This window comes from Cucumis melo, chromosome 11 (assembly GCF_025177605.1).
Source record: "Cucumis melo cultivar AY chromosome 11, USDA_Cmelo_AY_1.0, whole genome shotgun sequence".
NCBI lineage: Eukaryota > Viridiplantae > Streptophyta > Magnoliopsida > Cucurbitales > Cucurbitaceae > Cucumis > Cucumis melo.
This window is the reverse complement of record NC_066867.1, coordinates 6,689,438-6,709,365: the sequence shown is the minus strand read 5'-3', so window position 1 is coordinate 6,709,365 and position 19,928 is coordinate 6,689,438. Positions and strand designations below refer to the sequence as shown.

General features: G+C 30.8%; 2 protein-coding genes across 2 annotated transcripts; both read left to right on the top strand.

The window, feature by feature from the left end:
• Positions 1 to 575: 575 nt before the first annotated feature.
• Positions 576 to 11,982, top strand: LOC127143863 (disease resistance protein SUMM2-like). Its single transcript, XM_051079124.1, has 2 exons — positions 576 to 700; positions 9,763 to 11,982. The coding sequence occupies exon 2, from the start codon at positions 9,817 to 9,819 to the stop codon at positions 10,828 to 10,830; it is 1,014 nt and encodes a 337-aa protein (XP_050935081.1). The 5' UTR covers positions 576 to 700; positions 9,763 to 9,816; the 3' UTR covers positions 10,831 to 11,982.
• On the top strand, positions 11,057 to 19,860 carry LOC103498458 (glycosyl hydrolase 5 family protein-like). The gene is made up of 7 exons (XM_051079112.1): positions 11,057 to 11,327; positions 13,060 to 13,148; positions 13,268 to 13,308; positions 13,407 to 13,578; positions 17,642 to 18,157; positions 18,686 to 19,286; positions 19,400 to 19,860. Exons 1-7 carry the CDS (start codon positions 11,057 to 11,059, stop codon positions 19,858 to 19,860), a joined length of 2,151 nt encoding a protein of 716 aa, XP_050935069.1.
• Positions 19,861 to 19,928: the final 68 nt, after the last annotated feature.

The following is a 19,928-nucleotide window of genomic DNA, read 5'->3' as shown; positions in this document are numbered from 1 at the left end:
ATCAATCTAAAACACGAAAAGTGTTTTAAATGGCAAAATTGTTAAAAGCATATTAGATCTACGTTTTATCTATTATTGTGTATCTGGGTCTACCAATAAAATGATGGATTTTTATGTGTGTCTATCGTTACCTATGACATATAAAAAGTAAAAATTTTCCATATTTATAAATATTTTCAATAACCTTGATACATTTGAAAACATATTACAGCGATCATAGGGAACAATCTGGTTTGATTAATTTTAACCTATTTCAAAATTATGGTTCAACATGTCTTAAATTTAAACAAAATTGGTATGTTCTGTCACTCCGTCACCATCTAACGATCTACGTCAAAAGTAGTTCTCTTCTTATTTAAAGTTGAAAAGTAGTTTTCTTTTGTTATAATTTAAAGTCGAAAAATAGTAAAGGGTTAAAGTGGAAGAGTTAATTGTTCATATTTGGTTCATATGAGAAAAATAAAGCAAAGTTGATTGGACTCAATCATGAAATCTGGTCGGAAGGAATATTTTATCTATAGCATAAATACATGCAATCGATAAAGAATAATTCTGTCCTTCGTCCCACCATGCAAGTTTATAAATAAATGTATTTCCAAATTAATTTTCTCACCACCAGAGACTATCATTTCTACTCTTTTTTTATTTAGTCTCTCCCACAAGACGACGCTGTCCTCTCTTTTTCATCTAATTAATTAAGGTGAGTATATATTTATATATATGTGTGTGTGTTTCTTTCATATGTTCTTAAAACTTCATTATCGAGACAAAATTGCATAAATTGTAAATAAATAGCTTTGTTAGTTACATCTGTCCTTAGATGTGTTCTTAATTAGAATATGTAATAATATATTTGTCATTTTTATTATTGCTTTTAGTAGGTTTAATGGTGCTTCTTCAATTGCTGCCCTATTAAAGTAGTCTCTTTAGAAGACTTCAAATAAAAGTGTGTGTTTCCAGATCAATTGAAAAAGTCTTAAAAGCATTTTATTATTATTATTATTATTATTATTATTATTATTATTATTATTATTATTATTATTATTATTATTATTATTATTATTATTATTATTATTATTATTATTATTATTATTATTATTATTATTATTATTATTATTATTATTATTATGTTAGGGAAATTGTTGAATAAAACATTTTAGTTTTAACACACAAATAATAATAATAATAATAATAATAATAATAATAATAATAATAATAATAATAATAATAATAATAGTAATAATAAAACCAACTTTTCTCCAAAGTCCAAATTAAATGAAAATTAATTTCAACAAAACAGTGGATACAAACTTTTTATATTCATATCATTAAATTTACTAAGGTAATTTTAGTAAGGCTGATGGTAGTTTAAAAACATTTCTTTCATTCTTTTGGTGTTAGTCAATTTATTTCAAGTTTAGTTAATGAATCAATATGCGATAAGATTTAATTTATTTTTTAAAAACTTAATGTTATATCTCTAGATTATGGTATAATTTTGAATTATATTATATTATTGAAGATTATTGAGAGAAGTAGGAGTTACGAAGAAAAAGAACAAAAAGATATTAAAGTGATGTATAGAAACATGATAGAAATGATTATTGGAAAATTGATGAAGAAAATATTTGTGTGTATATATATAATTTTAGTTTTTTAGGAGATTAAATACTTAATTTATTATCTTTTATTATTTTAGTGTTTGGCTATTTGTAACAAATTAAATATTCATAAGACGTTCATAGTAGCTACAGAATATAAAGTTTATATAATATTTCTAAACTAAAAATTTGAAAACGTGTATATAAAATTATTGATTTCAAAAAATTTATATCTAAAGTAATACTAATTTTAAATTTAAAAATATATATATTATCCAAAGAAAATGTTAGAAATTTTATAGTGTTGATCTAGCTAGAAAAGCACAAAGAAGAGATATACTAATTTAAAATAAAAGACATAACAAAAAAAAATAATAAAGTCTTATGTTATTTTACTTTCTCATTTTAGCTAAAAAAAAAAGAAAAAATATAATAGAAAAGAATATGCAAGAAAAAATTTCATTCTACTCATGTAGATAATGAAAAAAATAACAAAAGAAAAATAGTTTCGAATAAATAAAAAATAAAATAAAATTTACAAAGAAATGAAAGAAAATATATTTGTATATATGATCTCCAACACCATCGAAAAATAAATCTTGTCTTTTTGCATTTTCCTCTACACCTAATTGATGATTCAATTTTCGAGATTCGCTCATTATCTTATCTTCTCATCTTTCGTGTCTCCTTGCATTCCCCTCTCTATTTGATAATGACTCAGTGCTTCAATGAAGCAAGGAGATACCATACATTTATATTGAATAAATTGGTAGAAAGCGTGAGTTAGAGAATTTTAAAAGGCTTCCTTGAGTTTATTATATCATGACTATAAAAACTCTTCCACTGCCCATGGAGTTAATTAGGATGATAAATATTTTTCAATCAAATATTGAAATGGTTAGAAAAATTGAGAAGAAAAGTTAAAATGCACCAATGACCACTATTCATGCATTGAAGTTGAATGACAAAATTGTCATCAAATGAATGATAAGAAAACTTATAATTAAAGGGTAAAATGGACAAAAAAATTTCTCCATGTAAAACCTCTTATATAGCTTAAGATATAGATATAGATTAAAGATTTAAGATATGAGAGTTAACTTCGTAAATTGAACAAAGTTGAAAATAATTTTGTATGAAAATTTAATTATGAAAATTTTTCATAAATATAACAAACTACTAAAATATTTACGGTCAGTGTAACAAAGTCCATAAAGTTAACCAATTTTTTTAATATTTCAGGTTTGCCCTTTCGTATTTCTTCTCCTCCTCCTGCGATTTCTTTCCATCGTCATTCTTCTTTTTCTTTTTCTTTTTTTACGTCACCAAATCTGATTTCTTTCTATCGTCTTTCTTCTTTTTTTATTTTTTTTCGCTGTGATTTCTTTCCATCATTTTTCTTCTTTTCTCTTTTTTTTTTTTTTTGCTGCGATTTCTTTCTTCCATCGTATTTTATCTTTTCCTTTTTTTACATCGTTCAGATTAGAATAACCAAATCTAAAAGATCGTGTATAAAGAATCTTGAAAAAAATCGTTTAGATTGAAGTAGTCAAATCTAAACGATTGTGTAAAAAAAAAATAAACAATCATATATCTGTTGAATAAGAAATTTTCGAAACCAATCACAAATTGTCACGTCATTTACTAAAATAATTGTATTTGGGATTAACTAAAATTTGGCACGTCCTAAATTAAATTTAAAGACAAATTTGACAATTCTAATAATGTCACATGTTTTTATTATGACAATTAGATCAAATTAATTATTTTTGCTCAATTAAATATTATTTACTTCGGCTAAAATTCAATTGAGCCCAAAATAAGCTTAATTTAGCCCAGAGTTAAATATTACCCAAATCCATGTGATTGAGCCCATGGGTCTAGTCCATTGACCAACTAGGCCCAAGTTCATAAAATTTCACCAGGGAACTCTATAAATAGAGGAGCTCTCTTCATTTGTGGGGTTGGAAAATTTTTTACTCTAGAAGGTCTAGAGATAATTCTCTCAAGAGCCAGAAAACTCTCTAACTCCAGAAGTCGACCACCTTTGAAGATTGAAGTTCTTCGAAGATACAAGCTTTCTTCCAAGACTCTAACTTCAAGAACATCACATGCTTTGCTTCCTTAAATCAAACGTAAGCATCCAACCGAGAGAGAATCAAAGGATCAAATTCTAGAGATCGAACTACATCACATCAAATCCAAATTGACACGCCCAATGAGACCTTTCTACCTCTCATCTCTCTCTCATCATCCAAATCTACAAAAAAAAAAAATCAATGGCATCAAAAAAGGTTGCATCCAAATCTTCTGTTGCAAGTGACGCTTACACAAGACCCATCACCTACAGTCGTTCTAAGGTAATCACCCAGGAGCAGGATCAAGGTTTTTTCATCATGCAAAGCATTCTTAAGCAATTGATGTTGTCTCCTAAAGCTGGAATTTTCATCAAGGAAAATCCTTTGTACGATAATTTTGATTCTGCCTTTAGCAAGTTAAAGAAGGAAGCACACCTTGACGTGATGTCTGTCATGATGGTTGACATAACGGCCGAAGCTGCTATGACGAAGATGGAGAGAAAAATTAACCTCCTGATGAAGGTTGTGGAGGAACAAGACCATAAAATCACAGCTTTGAGAGAGCAGATGCAGATTCATGAAACAGCTAAGTCGAGTCAAACTCCTATTGTCAAAGCTAGTGATAAAGGGAAGAATGTGGTGCAAGAAAACCAACCACAACAATAATCAGCTTCTGTTGCTTCTCTCTTAGTTCAGAAGTTGCAAGATATGATTACAAGCTCCATAAGAGCACAGTATGGAGGACCACCACAAACTTCTTTCATGTACTCCAAGCCATACACCAAGAGAATCAATGACTTACGAATGCATGTTGGGTACCAACCTCTAAGGTTCCAACAAATCGACAGAAAAGGCAATCTAAACCAACACGTTGCTCACTTTGTTGAAACATGCAAAAACACAGGATCAAGAGGAGATCAACTAGTCAAGCAATTCGTTCGAAGCTTAAAAGGAAATGCTTTCAAGTGGTATATTGATCTAGAGCCAGAAGTAATTGACAGCTAGAAACAGCTGGAAACAAAGTTTCTCAACCGCTTCTATAACACTAGGCATGTCATCAGCATGATGGAGTTGACAAACACCAAACAATGGAAGGGAGAGCCAGTCATTGACTACATAAATCGATGGAGAGCTCTAAGCCTGGATTGCAAAGACAAGCTCACAGAACTGTCTGCAGTGGAGATGTGCACCCAAGGTATGCACTGGAAACTTCTCTATATTTTACATGGAATAAAACCTCGCATGTTTGAAGAATTGATAACTCGTGCCCATGATATGGAGTTGAGTATCACTAACAGAGGAGCAAAAAATTTTTTCGTTCAAAGAATGAAGAGTAACAAGAATGAAATTAATGACACTAAAAATATTGCAAATATTATCCTAAACGAGTTTATGGTTGTTTAAGAGACTCCATTGAAATCTTTCTCTAAAAGAAAAAAAACAAAACTTGAAAGAAATCATGATGACGATGAAAAGCGACACCCAACTCTTAGAGAAAGACAGGAAAAAGTTTATCCATTTCTTGACTTCGATGTTGCAGACATGTTGGAGCAATTGATAGAGAAACAACTTATTCAATTGCCAGAATGTAAACGACCAGAGCAAGCAGGAAAAGTAGAGGATCCTAACTACTACAAGTATCATCAGACCATTAATCACCCAATTGCAAAGTGCTTCGTGTTGAAGGAGCTGATTTTAAAGTTGGCTTGTGAAAATAAGATTGAGCTGGATATTGATGAAGTAGCTCAAACGAATTATGTTACAGTCAAGATGACTTTAAGTGTTCTACCATCAACGTTGCTTTATGATCAAAGGGAAAGTTTGATTTAATTTGGGACTTTCGAATCTATACTTGTTCGATTCTAACAAAAGATCATGACGACGAACTCTCAAAACAAAAAGAGTCTATTGAAGATGATGGCGACGAATGGATAGTCGTGGTTCGTCAAAAAGGGAGACAAACAAATTCTATTCAAACGAAGTCGCACTTCCATCAAAAGCATTCAAAAGGAAGCATCACTCATAAAAAAAAGAATAAGAAACAAGAAGATATCGAAGCCTAGACTTATCAAAGGAAAAGACGAGGACTTCCTCTGACCTTGACGGTCGATAACTTTGATAGAATTCTTTTCAAGAAGCTTCCTTGAGGATAATCCAAAAGAAATATTAAAAGTCACTGCATGTCATGCTGTTAGCATAATAGAAGTTGACAACAATTATGCATCTTCTAAAGAAGTCGACAATTCAAATGAAATTAATCAAAGGACTTCTATCTTTCATTGTATCAAGCCTTCAACTACTCGATCTTCCGTCTTTCAAAGATTGAGTATGGCCAGAAAAGAAGAAAAAAATCAACGTCCAACATCTTCTTCCACTCGAACTTAAGCTTTCAAAAGGCTAAGTATCTCTACATTAAAGAAAGATCGACCTTCAACATCTACTTTGATCGCTCGTCTAAAGATGAAAAGCGATCAACATGAAAGAGAGATGAAAATATTGAAGGCAAAACTATTTCACGAAGAAAACAATGATGACGGTAAGATCCACAGTCGAGTCCCATCACACATGAAAAGGAAATTGTCTGTTGACATAAATACAAATGGTTCTTTGACGGTAAAGCCAAGACTTGTTATATTCACCAATCCTACAAACAAAGGAGGAGAACAAACTCTTGATGAAAATATGAGTTGCTAAATATACAAAGCTCCTTATCGTAAGAGCCTAAACTGCATGGTGCTCCTAGCCCACAAGAGCTTAAAAGTTGAATGCCAAAAAAAAAAAGTTAAACTATGTTTTAACTTGATCCCTATATTATAAAAGGGTACATAGGCAGCTTAAGAGAAATTTTAAGTTCAGTCTAATAAAAAAAAAATACCTCAAGTTGAACTACATTATGATTTGATTCCTATAAGGGTATGTAGCTAACTTAAAATAAATCTTAAGTTCAGTCACACGTAAAAGAAAAAAAAAAGAATTATGTTTCATTGTCATCTCATATGTAAAAAATGCAAAATAAATATAAATGCAACCACACTACATAAAAAAATTGTGCATTATCATTCAACAAAATTATTACATCTACAAGAATTGCAACAAAAGAAAATGGGGCAAAGAGCGCATAAACCAAAGCTTTCACTTGAAGTTCTTAAGTTCTTCACGTGCAACATCCATACTCTTGCGAACCGTAGCTAGGGCCTCGATCGCTTCTTCAATAATAGCAGAGGTGCTTTCAAGTGTGCTAACTTCATCCTGGAGCTTGACAACTTCAAGTTTTTGTTGGTCTATGGCCTCTGCTTTCACACAAGATAAGATCCACAGTTGTTCAGACTCAACATTTATGCTCTAAAGTCTCCTCTCCAGATCCTTCTTTTTTAAAGATAACTGTGTGGCTATTTCCTAAATAACTTTGGCATCCCCTCGTAGTTGGTCCATCAAAGTTAAAGTTTCCTTAATAACAGATGCCTTCTCATCTAATTGACGAGCTTTATCTGTTGACAACAACTGTGCAAAATATAAAGATTGCACATCGTTGAAATTGTCTACCCTCTTAAGGTAACTATTTAGATACTTTTCAAGAGGAGTCAGGCCGTCTACATGAATCTTCTCAAAACCTAAACGTTGACGAAGTAGTAGGGTGTCATGATAGAGTTGCATCGTCTATCATGAACAAACCCCAAGAAACAGCAGGATGTCGTAATAAAGTTGCATCGTCTATCATGAACAAACCTCAAGAAGTAGCAGTGCGTCATGATAGAGTTGCACCGTCTATCATGAACAAGCCCTGAAAAGCAGCAGGGTGTCAGAATTGCATCGTTTATCATGAACAAACCCCAGAAGCTGATAGTCAAAGAAGTAGGATGTGGAGGAGACTGTAAACTCATATATGCTTGCAAAAAAAAAAAACATTAACCTTTGGTAGAGCTTCAAGTTGGTGCAACAAATTAACAACTACTAAACATAAAAATAAAAAAAAAATAAGTTAAAAGTTAAAAAAAAAAAAAAAAAAAAAAAAAAAAAAAAAGGAAAAAAAGGGAGGGAGAAGAGAAGTTTTTTTTTTCATACATTTGTTCTGTTTGATGAGAAAAGAATGATAATGTATGGGTTTATTTATAAGGCTAACAAGTCAAATTTCTATGAGAATTTGAAATGATTTTAAATTTTTAAATAATAAAATAAAATTAAAATTGAATTATCTTATGTTATTTTATTTTCGAATAAAAATCTCGGATTTCACTTTTGAGATATTTAAACATATTTTAATATTTTAATTTTTTAAATAAAATTAAAATTCAATTATCTTATGTTATTTTATTTTGGAATGAAATCTCGAATTTCACTTTTGAGATATTTAATCATATTTTAATTTTTTTTATTTTTTAAATAAAATTAAAATTCAATTATCTTATGTTATTTTGTTTTGGAATAAAATCTCGGATTGCACTTTTGATGTATTTAAATATATTTTAAATTTTTTAATTTTTAAAATAAAATTAAAATTCAATTATGTTATTTTATTTTTGAATAAAATCTCGAATTCCACCTTTTGAGATAATTAAGCATAATTAAATATTTTAAAATTTAAATTGTACCTCCAAATTAAAATTAAAATTTAGATTTTCCTCCATTTTTATTTCAAATTTGAATTGGAGTCATAAGTCTAACTTTATTCTAAGATTGAGGTCTCGTATTTATCTTAAAATTAAGTTTGGTCATTTTATCCTAAAATTAAAATTGGTCATTCAAAATTCTTGTGGATCCTCACGACGAATTAGAGTATGGTAGAAACCTCATATTTGTCTCAAATTAAAATATGGTTCCAAATTTTATAAAAAAAAATCATCAAATTTAAATTTTTATCCTCAAATCAAAGTAAGTTAAACATAAAACTTTAAACTTTTCTCACATTAAGGATTTTCCATATTCCAACACTTATTTCAAATTTAAATCAAACTCATCTACTAAATTCTTAGTTTGATTAATTTGATATGTCAAATTTAAGTCAAATTAAGCAAAAAAATGCTCGTATTTTGGTTTCAAATTTATCTTTTCCAGATTCACCTACCCATAGACGTACGTAAATCTCAAGAGGGGGCTTTTGTTGAATAAGAAATTTTAGAACCAATCACAAATTGTCACGTCATTTACTAAAATAATTGTATTTGGGATTAACTAAAAATTGGTGTGTGTCCTAAATTAAATTTAAAGAAAAATTGGACAATTCTAATGATGTCACATGTCTTTATTATGACAATTGAATCAAATTAATTATTTTGATTCAACTAAATATTATTTACTTGAACTAAAATTCAATTGAGCCAAAAATAAGATTAACTTAGCCGAAAATTAAATATCCCATAGGTCTGGTCCATGGACCAATCAGGCCCAAATTCAAATAGAGAAGTTCTCTTCATTTGTTGGTGGAAAATTTGTTTACTCTAAAAAGTCTAGAGATTACAAGAGACAGAAGACTGAAGCTGGCCACTTTGTTTCCTCAAATGAAGCAACCGAGAGAGAATTAGAGGACCAAATTTCTCCAAGAATCTTGTGTGAACAGTACCAAAAGAATAAAAGAAATTGTTTAGTCAAATCTAAACGATCGTGTACCAAATTTTGAAAAATAAATCGTGTAGATTTGCGGTAGCCAAATCTAAACGAACAAATCTAAACGATCATTCCTTAAATGATTGATGGTGGTTGTTGATGGCGGTTGACAGTGCATTTTTGGTATTTTCTATCGTGGGCGCTTTGTTATATATTTGAAAAAGGCTCGTTTAATTATTATATTTTTGTCAGATTTGTACTCTATAAAAATAAAAATATTAAAATTAATAAAGTTATGTCACAATAGTCTAAAATTAACATAAAAAAGTATCCCTTTACCCTCGAGATAATAATAATAATCAAAAAAAAAAAAAAAACTGAACTGAATGATCAAAAGATCTTTTGTAGTAGAGATATCTTAAGATTACGGGGGAAAAATGGGTTTTATAGTGTACGTTTCCACGATTCTAATGATAAGTTTTTTCATTTTTTGATGTATATATTTATGCAATTTTACCATATCCTACATTCATTTTCCACAGAGAATGAAAGGGTATTGAAGATCAGTTTGAAGGCAGAAGAAAAAATACCAAAGAATGGCCGAATTTATAATAAATGTTGCATCAGGAATTGTAACACAAATAGCAAAGTATGTGATTAAACCAGTTGGTTACATTGTTTTCTACAACAGAAACAAGAATGAGCTTAAAGAGCTACTTGAAAATCTTGAGACTACTAGAAAGGATGTGGATCTAAGGGTTGAAGATGCAAAAAGCAAGGCATATACCATCTTTACCGAAGTTTCAGAGTGGTTGGTCGCTGCGGATGGCGAAAAAAAGAAACATGATGAGCTATTCAATTCCAACCCACCTTGCTTTAACTTTCTCCAACGACACCAAGTAAGTAGAAAAGCAAGGAAGAGGGAGACGGATATCTGCCGACTCAAAGACTGTGGAAACAAATTTCTGGAAGTTGGTTGTCCTGCACCTTTACCGGATACTAAGAATACTATTGTTCCTAAAGGTTATCAAATTTTAGGATCAAAAACCTCAATGGCCAAACAAATTAAGGATGAACTTGCAAAACCTGAGGTAAAAAAGGTTGGAATCTATGGTATGGGAGGTGTTGGAAAAACCTATTTGATCAAGGAAGTTAACAAATTGGTATTGGAAGAAAAATTGTTTGATCTAGTGATTGATGTGACTGTAGGTCAATCTAATGATGTAACGAATATGCAACAAATTGGGGACTTCCTCAATAAAGAATTGCCAAAGAGTAAGGAGGGAAGAGCAGCCTTTCTACGAAATGCATTGGTGGAAATGAAAGGTAATATCCTTATCACATTCGATGATCTGTGCAATGAATTTGATATTATAAAGGATGTTGGAATTCCATTAAGTAAAGAAGGATGTAAGACACTAATGACAAGTCGTTTTCAAAATGTTCTAGCCAATAAAATGAATATAAAAGAGTGTTTTGAGGTGACTTGCCTAGACAAGGAAGAGTCTTGGAAGTTTTTTAAGAAAATCATTGGTGATGAGTTCGATACAACAATGGAAAACATTGCAAAGGAGGTCCTAACAATGTGGAGGATTACCACTTGCACTTGATATCATTGCGAAAACATTAAAGAGATCAAAACATATAAATTATTATTGGGAGAGAGTGTTAAGTAAGCTGAAAACTTCAATTCCAGTGAATATTGACGTGGGTGAAAAAGTTTATGCTTCACTTAAATTGAGCTATGAATATTTGGACGGAGAAGAAGCGAAATCACTATTTCTTCTTTGTAGTGTATTTCCAGATGATCATAAGATTTCAGTAAAGAATCTACAAATGTATGTGATGGGTATGGGATTGCTGAAGGTAAATACTTGGAAGGAAGCAAGAAGTGAAGCACATTACTTGGTTGAGGATCTTACATCATCTTCTTTACTTCAACGACTTGAGAATAGAGATGTCGTTAAAATGCATGATATAGTTCGTGATGTTGCAATATACATTGGACAAAACTTTAACATGTCTACACTTTACTATGGATATAGTACAAGTTGCAAAGGGATAGATGAGGATAAATGTGGATCTTATCGGGGAATCTTTGTAGACTGTAACAAGTTTTGCAACCTTCTTCCAACATGAAGTTTCCAAAGCTAGAATTGTTAATATTAAGATTTCCTTATCGGGGGCAAGAGAAATATATTGACATTATGGATGCATATTTTGAAGGAATGGAAAATCTTAAGATTTTGGACATGAGAGGAACAAGTTTTCTTAAACCATTTTGGACATCGTTAAAGAACCTTCGAATGTTATGTATGTCACATTGTTGGTGTGAGGATATTGATACAATTGGACACTTGAAGGAATTGGAAATTTTGAGGATTAGTTATTGTTTCGGCATCACAGAATTACCAACGACGTCTATGTGTGAATTGAAACAACTTAAGGTATTAGTTGTGTCAAGTTGCTTAAATTTGGTGGTGATTCACACGAACATTATTTCAAGCATGACCAAATTAGAAGAGTTGGATATAGAATACTGCTTTGAGGAATGGGGAGAAGAAGTAAGGTACAAGAACACATGGATTCGGAATGCACAACTTTCAGAATTGAATTGTCTGTCACATCTTTCTATTTTAAGAGTATGTGTTTTGAAGCTTACCATTCTCTCAGAGACTTTGAGTTCACAAATTTTGAAAAACCTAAGAGAGTTCTTTATTTATGTTGGTGAATATAAGTACAAGTTTGATCATTATTTTGAACCATTGTCGAATTTTAATAAATATGAAAAAAAAATATGTATTTTAATATGGAATCACAGAATGGTTCATTAAACGAGGCGAAACTTAGTATATTATTAGAAGGAACTGAAAATTTGATGATTGTAAATGACTCCAAAAGCTTTGCAAATGATATTTTCAAACCAATTGGAAATGGTTATCCCCTGTTGAATTAGTGTCTTGAAATCGACTATAATTTAGAGACACCACATTTGAGAGGAAATGATTTCACATCTTTGGAGTGGTTGGTTCTTAATGAAATGGTGATGTTGGAGACTATAGTTCCGAGGCATTCTTCAACAAACTTAAAGTCATAAAAATAGAATGATGCAAGCAGCTGAGGAATTTTTTTTCACTCTCTATTTTTAAATTAAAGGGCTTTCAAATCTTCGAGAGATTATGATCTATGAATGTGATATGATGGAGGAGATTGTATCAATAGAAATTGAAGATCAGATCACTATTTGCACTTCTCCTTTGACATCTTTACACATTGAGGGTGTGAATAGACTTACAAGCTGTTTCTGCAGTACCAAATCATCCATCCAACAATCAAATGTTTCTTGCTTTGATCAACGACAGGTATGTGTACCATAAAACTCAACTCTTCTACCTTCCATTTGTTGCCTTAATAAATTAATTATGTTTGTTTGTAGCTGAGTAGATTAAATTAAAACTATTTCAGGTTTCATTTCCTCAATTGGAGTATTTATCAATTCGTAGAGCAAATTAGTGATTGCAAGGAGTTGAGATGCGTGTTTAGTGATTGCAAGGAGTTGAGATGCGTGTTTCCTTTAAATATAGTGACGTTACTTATCTTTTTAGATAGATTGGATATCCATGGTTGTGAGTTATTGGACATGATATTTGAAATTGAAAAGCCGAAGAGACTTCGGGTGATACAAAAGTAGTGGCGCCATTGAGATACTTATCTTTACAATCTCTACTAAATTTAAAGTACGTGTGGGACAAAGATGTTGACGATGTTGTGGCATTTCCAAATCTAAGGAAAGTTCAGGTTACTTGTTGTCCTAAGTTGAAAACTAGCTATTTTTCCAGCTTCCTTCACTAAATATATGAACGAAATTGAAGAGCTAGAAACGAATGAGCTAATTTTTCCGGTGGATGAAGCATCAAAGTTAAAAGAGGTAATTAATACACCATGTCATCAATGTATGTAGGTAGGCAAGAATTGTATATGCTTCAATTTGGTACTAATTAACTTCTATTATGCTAATCTACAAAGAATTTTGTGTGTGTATTTCAGGTTGCATTGTTCCAAAGCTTAGGAAACATTGAGAATGAGTTGTAAGCAGGCTGTAAATGAGAGGTTTTGGGTTATGTCAAAGTTTTTCAAACTCGGAAGTCTTGAATTGGTTGGTTGTGAAGATGATAAAAATGATTAGCTTGCCGATGGAAATGAGTGAAGTATTATACAGCATTGAAAAATTGAAAATTACAGGATGCCTCCAGCTGGTACAAGTATTTGGAAATGACTCTTATATCCAAAGATGTGCAAGTTTGAAGAACATGAATCAAATGACTGCAACCAGATTCTCCAAGTTGGTTGATCTTCAAGTACATTGGTTGCAATGGAATGATAAATTTATTTAGTCCTTTAGTGGCAAAGAATCTAGCGAATCTCAATTCCATTAAAATATAATTGTGACTAATAAGTGTTTGTGTTCTAATCATTCTCAATGCCAAGAAGATCTACAAAGCCAATGGTTTACACTTGTCCCATCAAATCTAAGTCTCATTTGATTGAGCTCAATATGTAATTACATATATATAGATAGATTTGTTATTTGAACCTCGTTTATTTCAATTCATGCAAATTATTATTCAAATACTTTTTAGGGAAATAAACTTATCTCAATTGAATTCAATAATGTCAAGGAAATCCCACAACTAAAATTTGAGGAGTAAAATAAGTATTATTACAATTTTTTTCCTTTGAGAATTAAATATTAAATTTATTTAACTAAAATTAGAAATTTGAAAAATGAGTTCTTTCTATGTAAATTATATTTAACATCATATTCATGGTAGCTATAACATGTTACTAAATAAATAATAGTATATTATAAGATTAAAATCAATCCATATCTAATTTTAAAGACAAATAATACTTTATCAAGATATATATCCATTTTTGTTTTAAATTTACACTTACATTGTTAAATTACACTAAATACTATGTTTTTAAATTTCAAGATACTAGTAAAGTTATTACTATTTATTTAATCTGAACATGAGATCGTTGAAATTATTCACACAATTAACTTTTATAAAAATTGTAATATTTAAGAAAAGATCAGTTAAGAGTGTCATGAATCGATGTTATATATATTGATGTTTTAATTAAGATTTAAGATGTCAAATTAGCAACTTCAATGTTTTTTTTTTGTTTCAATACAGAATCTTTGATGTTTTAATATATCCTTTGATGGACTCAAAAAATTAAATACCTTAAAGGTAAGATTTAAACTTAAATTAATTGAATATTATTCAAAATTACACTAATAATTATCTATATATTTTTTTCCTTAACAAGGTTGAGCCTTTTTTTCTATTAAGGAAAAAATTTGACTATTATAAAAAAGATATATAATTTCCCTACAAAGAGAAAAAACATTAGACAATAAAATAAGTAAAATTTAATATATGAAGAGAGTAGTGTTTATAAACTTAAACTTTTAAAAAAACAAATCGCAAAAAACCGACTCTAAAATATGGTGGTAATTAATTTATACAATTATATAAGTTAAAGATTCGATTTTTATCATCTATAGATTCAATTTTATAATCCCAACAAGTTTAAGGATATAATTTTAACATTTTTCACTACAAGAATTTTCGTCTTCGCTGACGCAGGAAATCGTGGGCAGTTCTTATGAAAAACGTGGATAGAAGCGTTTTTTTTTTTTTTTTTTTTTTTTGCGTGGACGAAACACTATCATCTTTTCCTTTGCCAACGTTTTTTACGTTTCATCGGCAAAAATACCCACACAAATTAAAATCGTGGGCAGAAAAGATATTTCTAGCCACGAAAAAAAGTTGCCAGAAAGGTATTTTTGTCCACGATCATCATCACGTCGGCAAAAATAAACTTTTTGGTCACGTTTGTTTCGTGGGCAAAAATAGTTTCTGCCAATGAAAGGATTTTTGTCGGGAAAGAAAAATTTCTCCCCACGCTAAATTGGTTTTTAAATAATATTTTTTTTCTTTTTGCCCACGCACCAAACGTCACCAGAGTTTTTTAATTGCCAACATATTTCTAGCCACACAAAGAACGTGGTAAAAATGATTTTAATTTTTTTTACATTTATTATTAATATTGTATGCTTCTAAATTAAATTTCAAATATATAATAAATTTCCAGTCTATAACAAAATATATTGAACACTGCAACCAAAAATTTAAAAATGAAAATATTTTCAACCATTAATATTTTGTCAAAATATGACAATCCATAATTCAATACTTTGTCAAAATATGACAAACAATCATTCTCTAGTGTGTCAAGGTTCATGAGCTATATTAAATTTCATTTTGGCATACCAAAATGGAAAAAAAGAATTACATATACAAAAAATGGTTAACTAAGCAGAATGTTTTCATTCTCCGCTCCTTCAAACTACATAAACCTAAAAAAGATATATTAAAATGAATAAGTCTCATTCTAATGTGAATGTTCAAATTAAACAAGATGCATGGCCTAAGTGTGACTTTCAAACCCAAAACCAACCTAAAAAGTCCTCAAAAAAGTGTTTAGGGGACACTATAACTCTCAGAACAACACTTACATGTCCCAAGTGTGACTAAAGATATGAAATTTGGGAAAACATTCATGTTTTAATCAATATAACAAATAGAAAGAATTGAAAACGATATGACCATCGGGTAAAAGACATATAGACAACAAAGAACCAATATATAATAAAGATACTTGTTAACTTGATAGGGCTTACCAAGTAAACAATAGGCTTGGCTATGAGCAATTGAAAAGTATTGAGAATCTCAACATTAGCAGCTTTCCAATCACCTAAACGAACATCTTTACCTTCTTCAAGCGACACCTTGACCTAAAAATATAATTGCAACATTTCGTTCTAATCTTTTAAAATTGTGTTCTATTTAGTCCTACTACTTTCAAAAAAAGTTTCCATTAGGTCCTTAAACGAACATCTTTACCTTCCCCAAGCGATGCCTTGACCTGAATTACGTCAGCATATATATATGTAAAAAACGTGAGGTCTTTCGCCACGTAAATTACGTCGACAAATATTTAAAATATCTGCCCACACACCATACGTGGATATAAACTAAAATAAATATCGACAGAAATACAACTTAAAAAATTTCCTTAAACCTCACAACTTTTTGCCAACATTTATATTTTAGTGGGCAAAAACGATGATGTGCCCACGCAATACGCAACTTTTGCCCACGTAAATATTTTTGTCGGCAGAAACGAATATGTGCCCACGTAATGAAAACTACTTCGACACATCATATGTTTACGCGCAGAAACCCAAATTCTTGTAGTGTTTATAAATTTAAAAATAATTTCTTAATCTTAAGAGAGGGTTTTTGCCCTTTGTCTTCTTTTAAAAATAATAACCAAAAGTTATATATCCAACAAGGTCTAAGGTCCCAAACTATTCCGACCAATGATATTTTTGTTCCTTTTGTTATCTCTACTTATTAAATATTGTCTTAAAAATAAATTCAAACCAAGTTTTTGAAAAATTTAAGGAAAACAGTGTTTAAAAATCCGATATTTTTATAATTTGACTAATAACTCAAAATTTAGATAAAAACCATACCAGAGATTATTAAGAAACAAACCCAAATAAAAAAAAATCAAAGAAGATCTAATTCATCCGAACTAAACAACTGAATAATCTCACAAAAAATCTAAAGAATAAATAGAAATGAGTTTGTAATAGGTTTTAATTCTAAGCTCAATTGAGCGTTTTAAGTCCATTTGGTTATACCAAACTCATCTATTTCTCCTACAGTTTTCAACGCTCGACCCTTTTTCCCATCGTTTTCGCACTGTTTCTTGTTTCGTTATTGATTTTCCACACATCTCAACATTCTTTATATTTCTGTAATCTTTATTATAATCCAACCTTTCCAAACAATGATGTCTTTATCGATTTTCTAGACAAAAAAAAAAAAAAAGGACAATAGACCCTTGGTGTGATCCATTTTATTAACACATGACCCCTAGATGGAAAAAACAAAAAGAAAAAAAAAACACCTACTACATACAACTCGTACTTAGAAAAAACACAGGTAAATTTACCTTGCCTCCTAATCTTTACCTTACAATCTACTTTAAGAATAATTAAGATATAACCAATCATCCTTAAAATAGAATTTAAACCAAATTCTAGTTAGACCATTTTATCCTTTCATTTGTTACAATTGATCCGATCTAGGTAGTTATTTTGATTTTAATATAGCTTATCCTTGATGGGTTATATAAATATTGAAGAAGTGTCTCTTTTGCATCATCAATCCAACACTTGACCGTATTCAATTTCAAAACAAGACCAAAATGAAAGGACAACAACAGTGGAAAAATATTGCTTTAGTTTGTGTTTTTGTGTTGTTATTAACTTTTAAGGCATATTCGTTGCCTCTTTCGACCAATGGAAGATGGATCATCGATGCCACAACAGGTCGACGTGTGAAGTTAATGTGCGTAAATTGGGCAGGGCACATGCAGGGTATGTTGGTAGAGGGTCTTCATCGCAGGCCACTTGATGATATTGCTGCTTTGGTAGCGAAGTTACGATTCAATTGTGTGCGTTTGACGTATTCAATTCATATGTTCACACGACATGCCAATGTGACAGTTAAACAATCTTTTGAGAATTTTGATATGAAGGATGCCCTAGTAGGAATAGCTCAAAACAATCCTTCTATATTGAACTTAACACTCGTTGAGGCGTATGGAGCAGTGGTTGATTCCCTTGCTGCCCATGGAATCATGGTAGTTTCGGATAATCATATAAGTCAGCCAAGATGGTGTTGTGATAATGATGATGGCAATGGCTTCTTTGGAGATCGATATTTCGATCCTCAAGAATGGTTTCAAGGAATCAGTTTGGCTGCTCAAAGCTTAAAAAGCAAAGCCCAAGTATGTTTTCTTTTCAAGAAAATTTCTATAGTTTTAGGATGATTAATGCAACGTATCTTAAACTTCTGCTTTTCATTTTTAACTAAAAAACCATCTTTTTTTTCCATGAGGATTCAAAGTCTAGCATTAATAATCTAATACAAGAACAAACCCATTTATTATGTCCATGAGGTATTTACCAAATACCAATATGATCATCCTAGATCAGTTATTTTTGTTTCCGATACTTTTCAAGCCTACTGTCTAATAATATATACCTCCAAACTTGTTTGTTTTAGCCTCTATATTTTCAAATTTTCAAAATTTGAAATTTTGATTTTATATAGTTCAATAAATAAAAATAGTCGTTAGTGTTAATATATATGAACTTATTTTTTTTTTTCAATCAAATTCTATATGATAAGAATAGTTTGATCCCTTCAAGAAAAGACACCATGTGTGATCGATATGGTTTAAAAATTTATATGCCTTCTCACTTATTTATATGATATACGCTGACCATTTGCATTAATATTATATATGTAAAAGGTTGTAGCAATGAGTTTGAGAAACGAACCACGAGGACCAAACCAAAACGTGGAGAAGTGGTTTCAGTATATGAGTCAGGGAGCTAAACTCATTCACCAAATTAACCCAAATGCTTTAGTAGTAGTTTCGGGATTGAGCTACGACACCGATCTTAGCTTCTTGAGAAATAGGTCAATGGGATTCAACTTGGACAATAAACTCGTATTTGAGGCTCACTTATACTCCTTCACAAACAACATGCGTGACTTTTGGATGTCGAAGCCATTAAACACATTTTGTGCTAGTATCAACCAAGGATTTGAAGATCGAGCAGGGTTTCTTGTGAGAGGACAAAACCCAATACCACTATTTGTTAGTGAGTTTGGGATTGACCAGACAGGCACAAACGAGGGTCAAAATCGATTTTTGAGCTGCTTTTTTTCTTATCTTACTGAGAATGATTTTGATTGGGGCTTATGGGCATTGCAAGGTAGCTACTATTATAAAGTTGGTGTGAAAAATGCAGAAGAAAATTTTGGTGTCTTAGATTCCAATTTTACAAAAGCAAAAAACTCAAAATTATTCCTTCAGAGGTTTCAACTAATGCAAACAAAACTTCAAGGTATACCTTATGAAGTTATACGTTATTTTTCTCTGGTACCTTTTTTTGAAATAGAAGATTAATTTCTATACATTTTCATACTCTACTTTTGTTTTTCTCTTTACTTGTGGAAGAATCTCAAAGGTTGCTCTTTTATACAGATCCAAGTTCAAATTTCACAACATCATTCATAATGTACCATCCTCTTAGCGGCGGGTGTATGCGGATGAACAAAAAATATCAATTAGGAATTAGTAGCTGTAAGACTTCTAACCGTTGGAGTCATGAACAAGACGGTGCTCCTATTAAGTTGGCAGGATCTATATTGTGTTTGAAAGCCATAGGAGTTGGGCTCCCTCCAATTCTTTCTCAAGACTGCTCAAGCCAACAAAGTATATGGAAATATGGTTCAAATGCCAAATTGCAACTGGCCACTGTTGATGAACAAGGACAAGCCTTATGCTTGCAAAGAGCTTCTCATTCCCATCAAATTGTGACCAATAAGTGTTTGTGTTCTAATGATTCTCAATGCCAAGAAGATCCACAAAGCCAATGGTTTACACTTGTCCCATCAAATCTACGTCTCATAGCTTAAAATGTAATGATATATATATATATATATATAATATATATATATATATAGATATAGATTTGTTTGAACCT

Excerpts from the sequence above, each read along its gene's own strand:
- LOC127143863 (XM_051079124.1), top strand. The coding sequence starts at position 9,817 with ATGGCCGAATTTATAATAAATGTTGCATCAGGAATTGTAACACAAATA.
- LOC103498458 (XM_051079112.1), top strand. The coding sequence starts at position 11,057 with ATGTATGTGATGGGTATGGGATTGCTGAAGGTAAATACTTGGAAGGAA. Across the intron at positions 11,328-13,059 it reads TCGGGGAATCTTTGTAGACT|CTTCCTTCACTAAATATATG; the intron begins GTAACAAGTTTT and ends CTATTTTTCCAG. Across the intron at positions 13,579-17,641 it reads CCAAGTTGGTTGATCTTCAA|GCATATTCGTTGCCTCTTTC; the intron begins GTACATTGGTTG and ends TTAACTTTTAAG.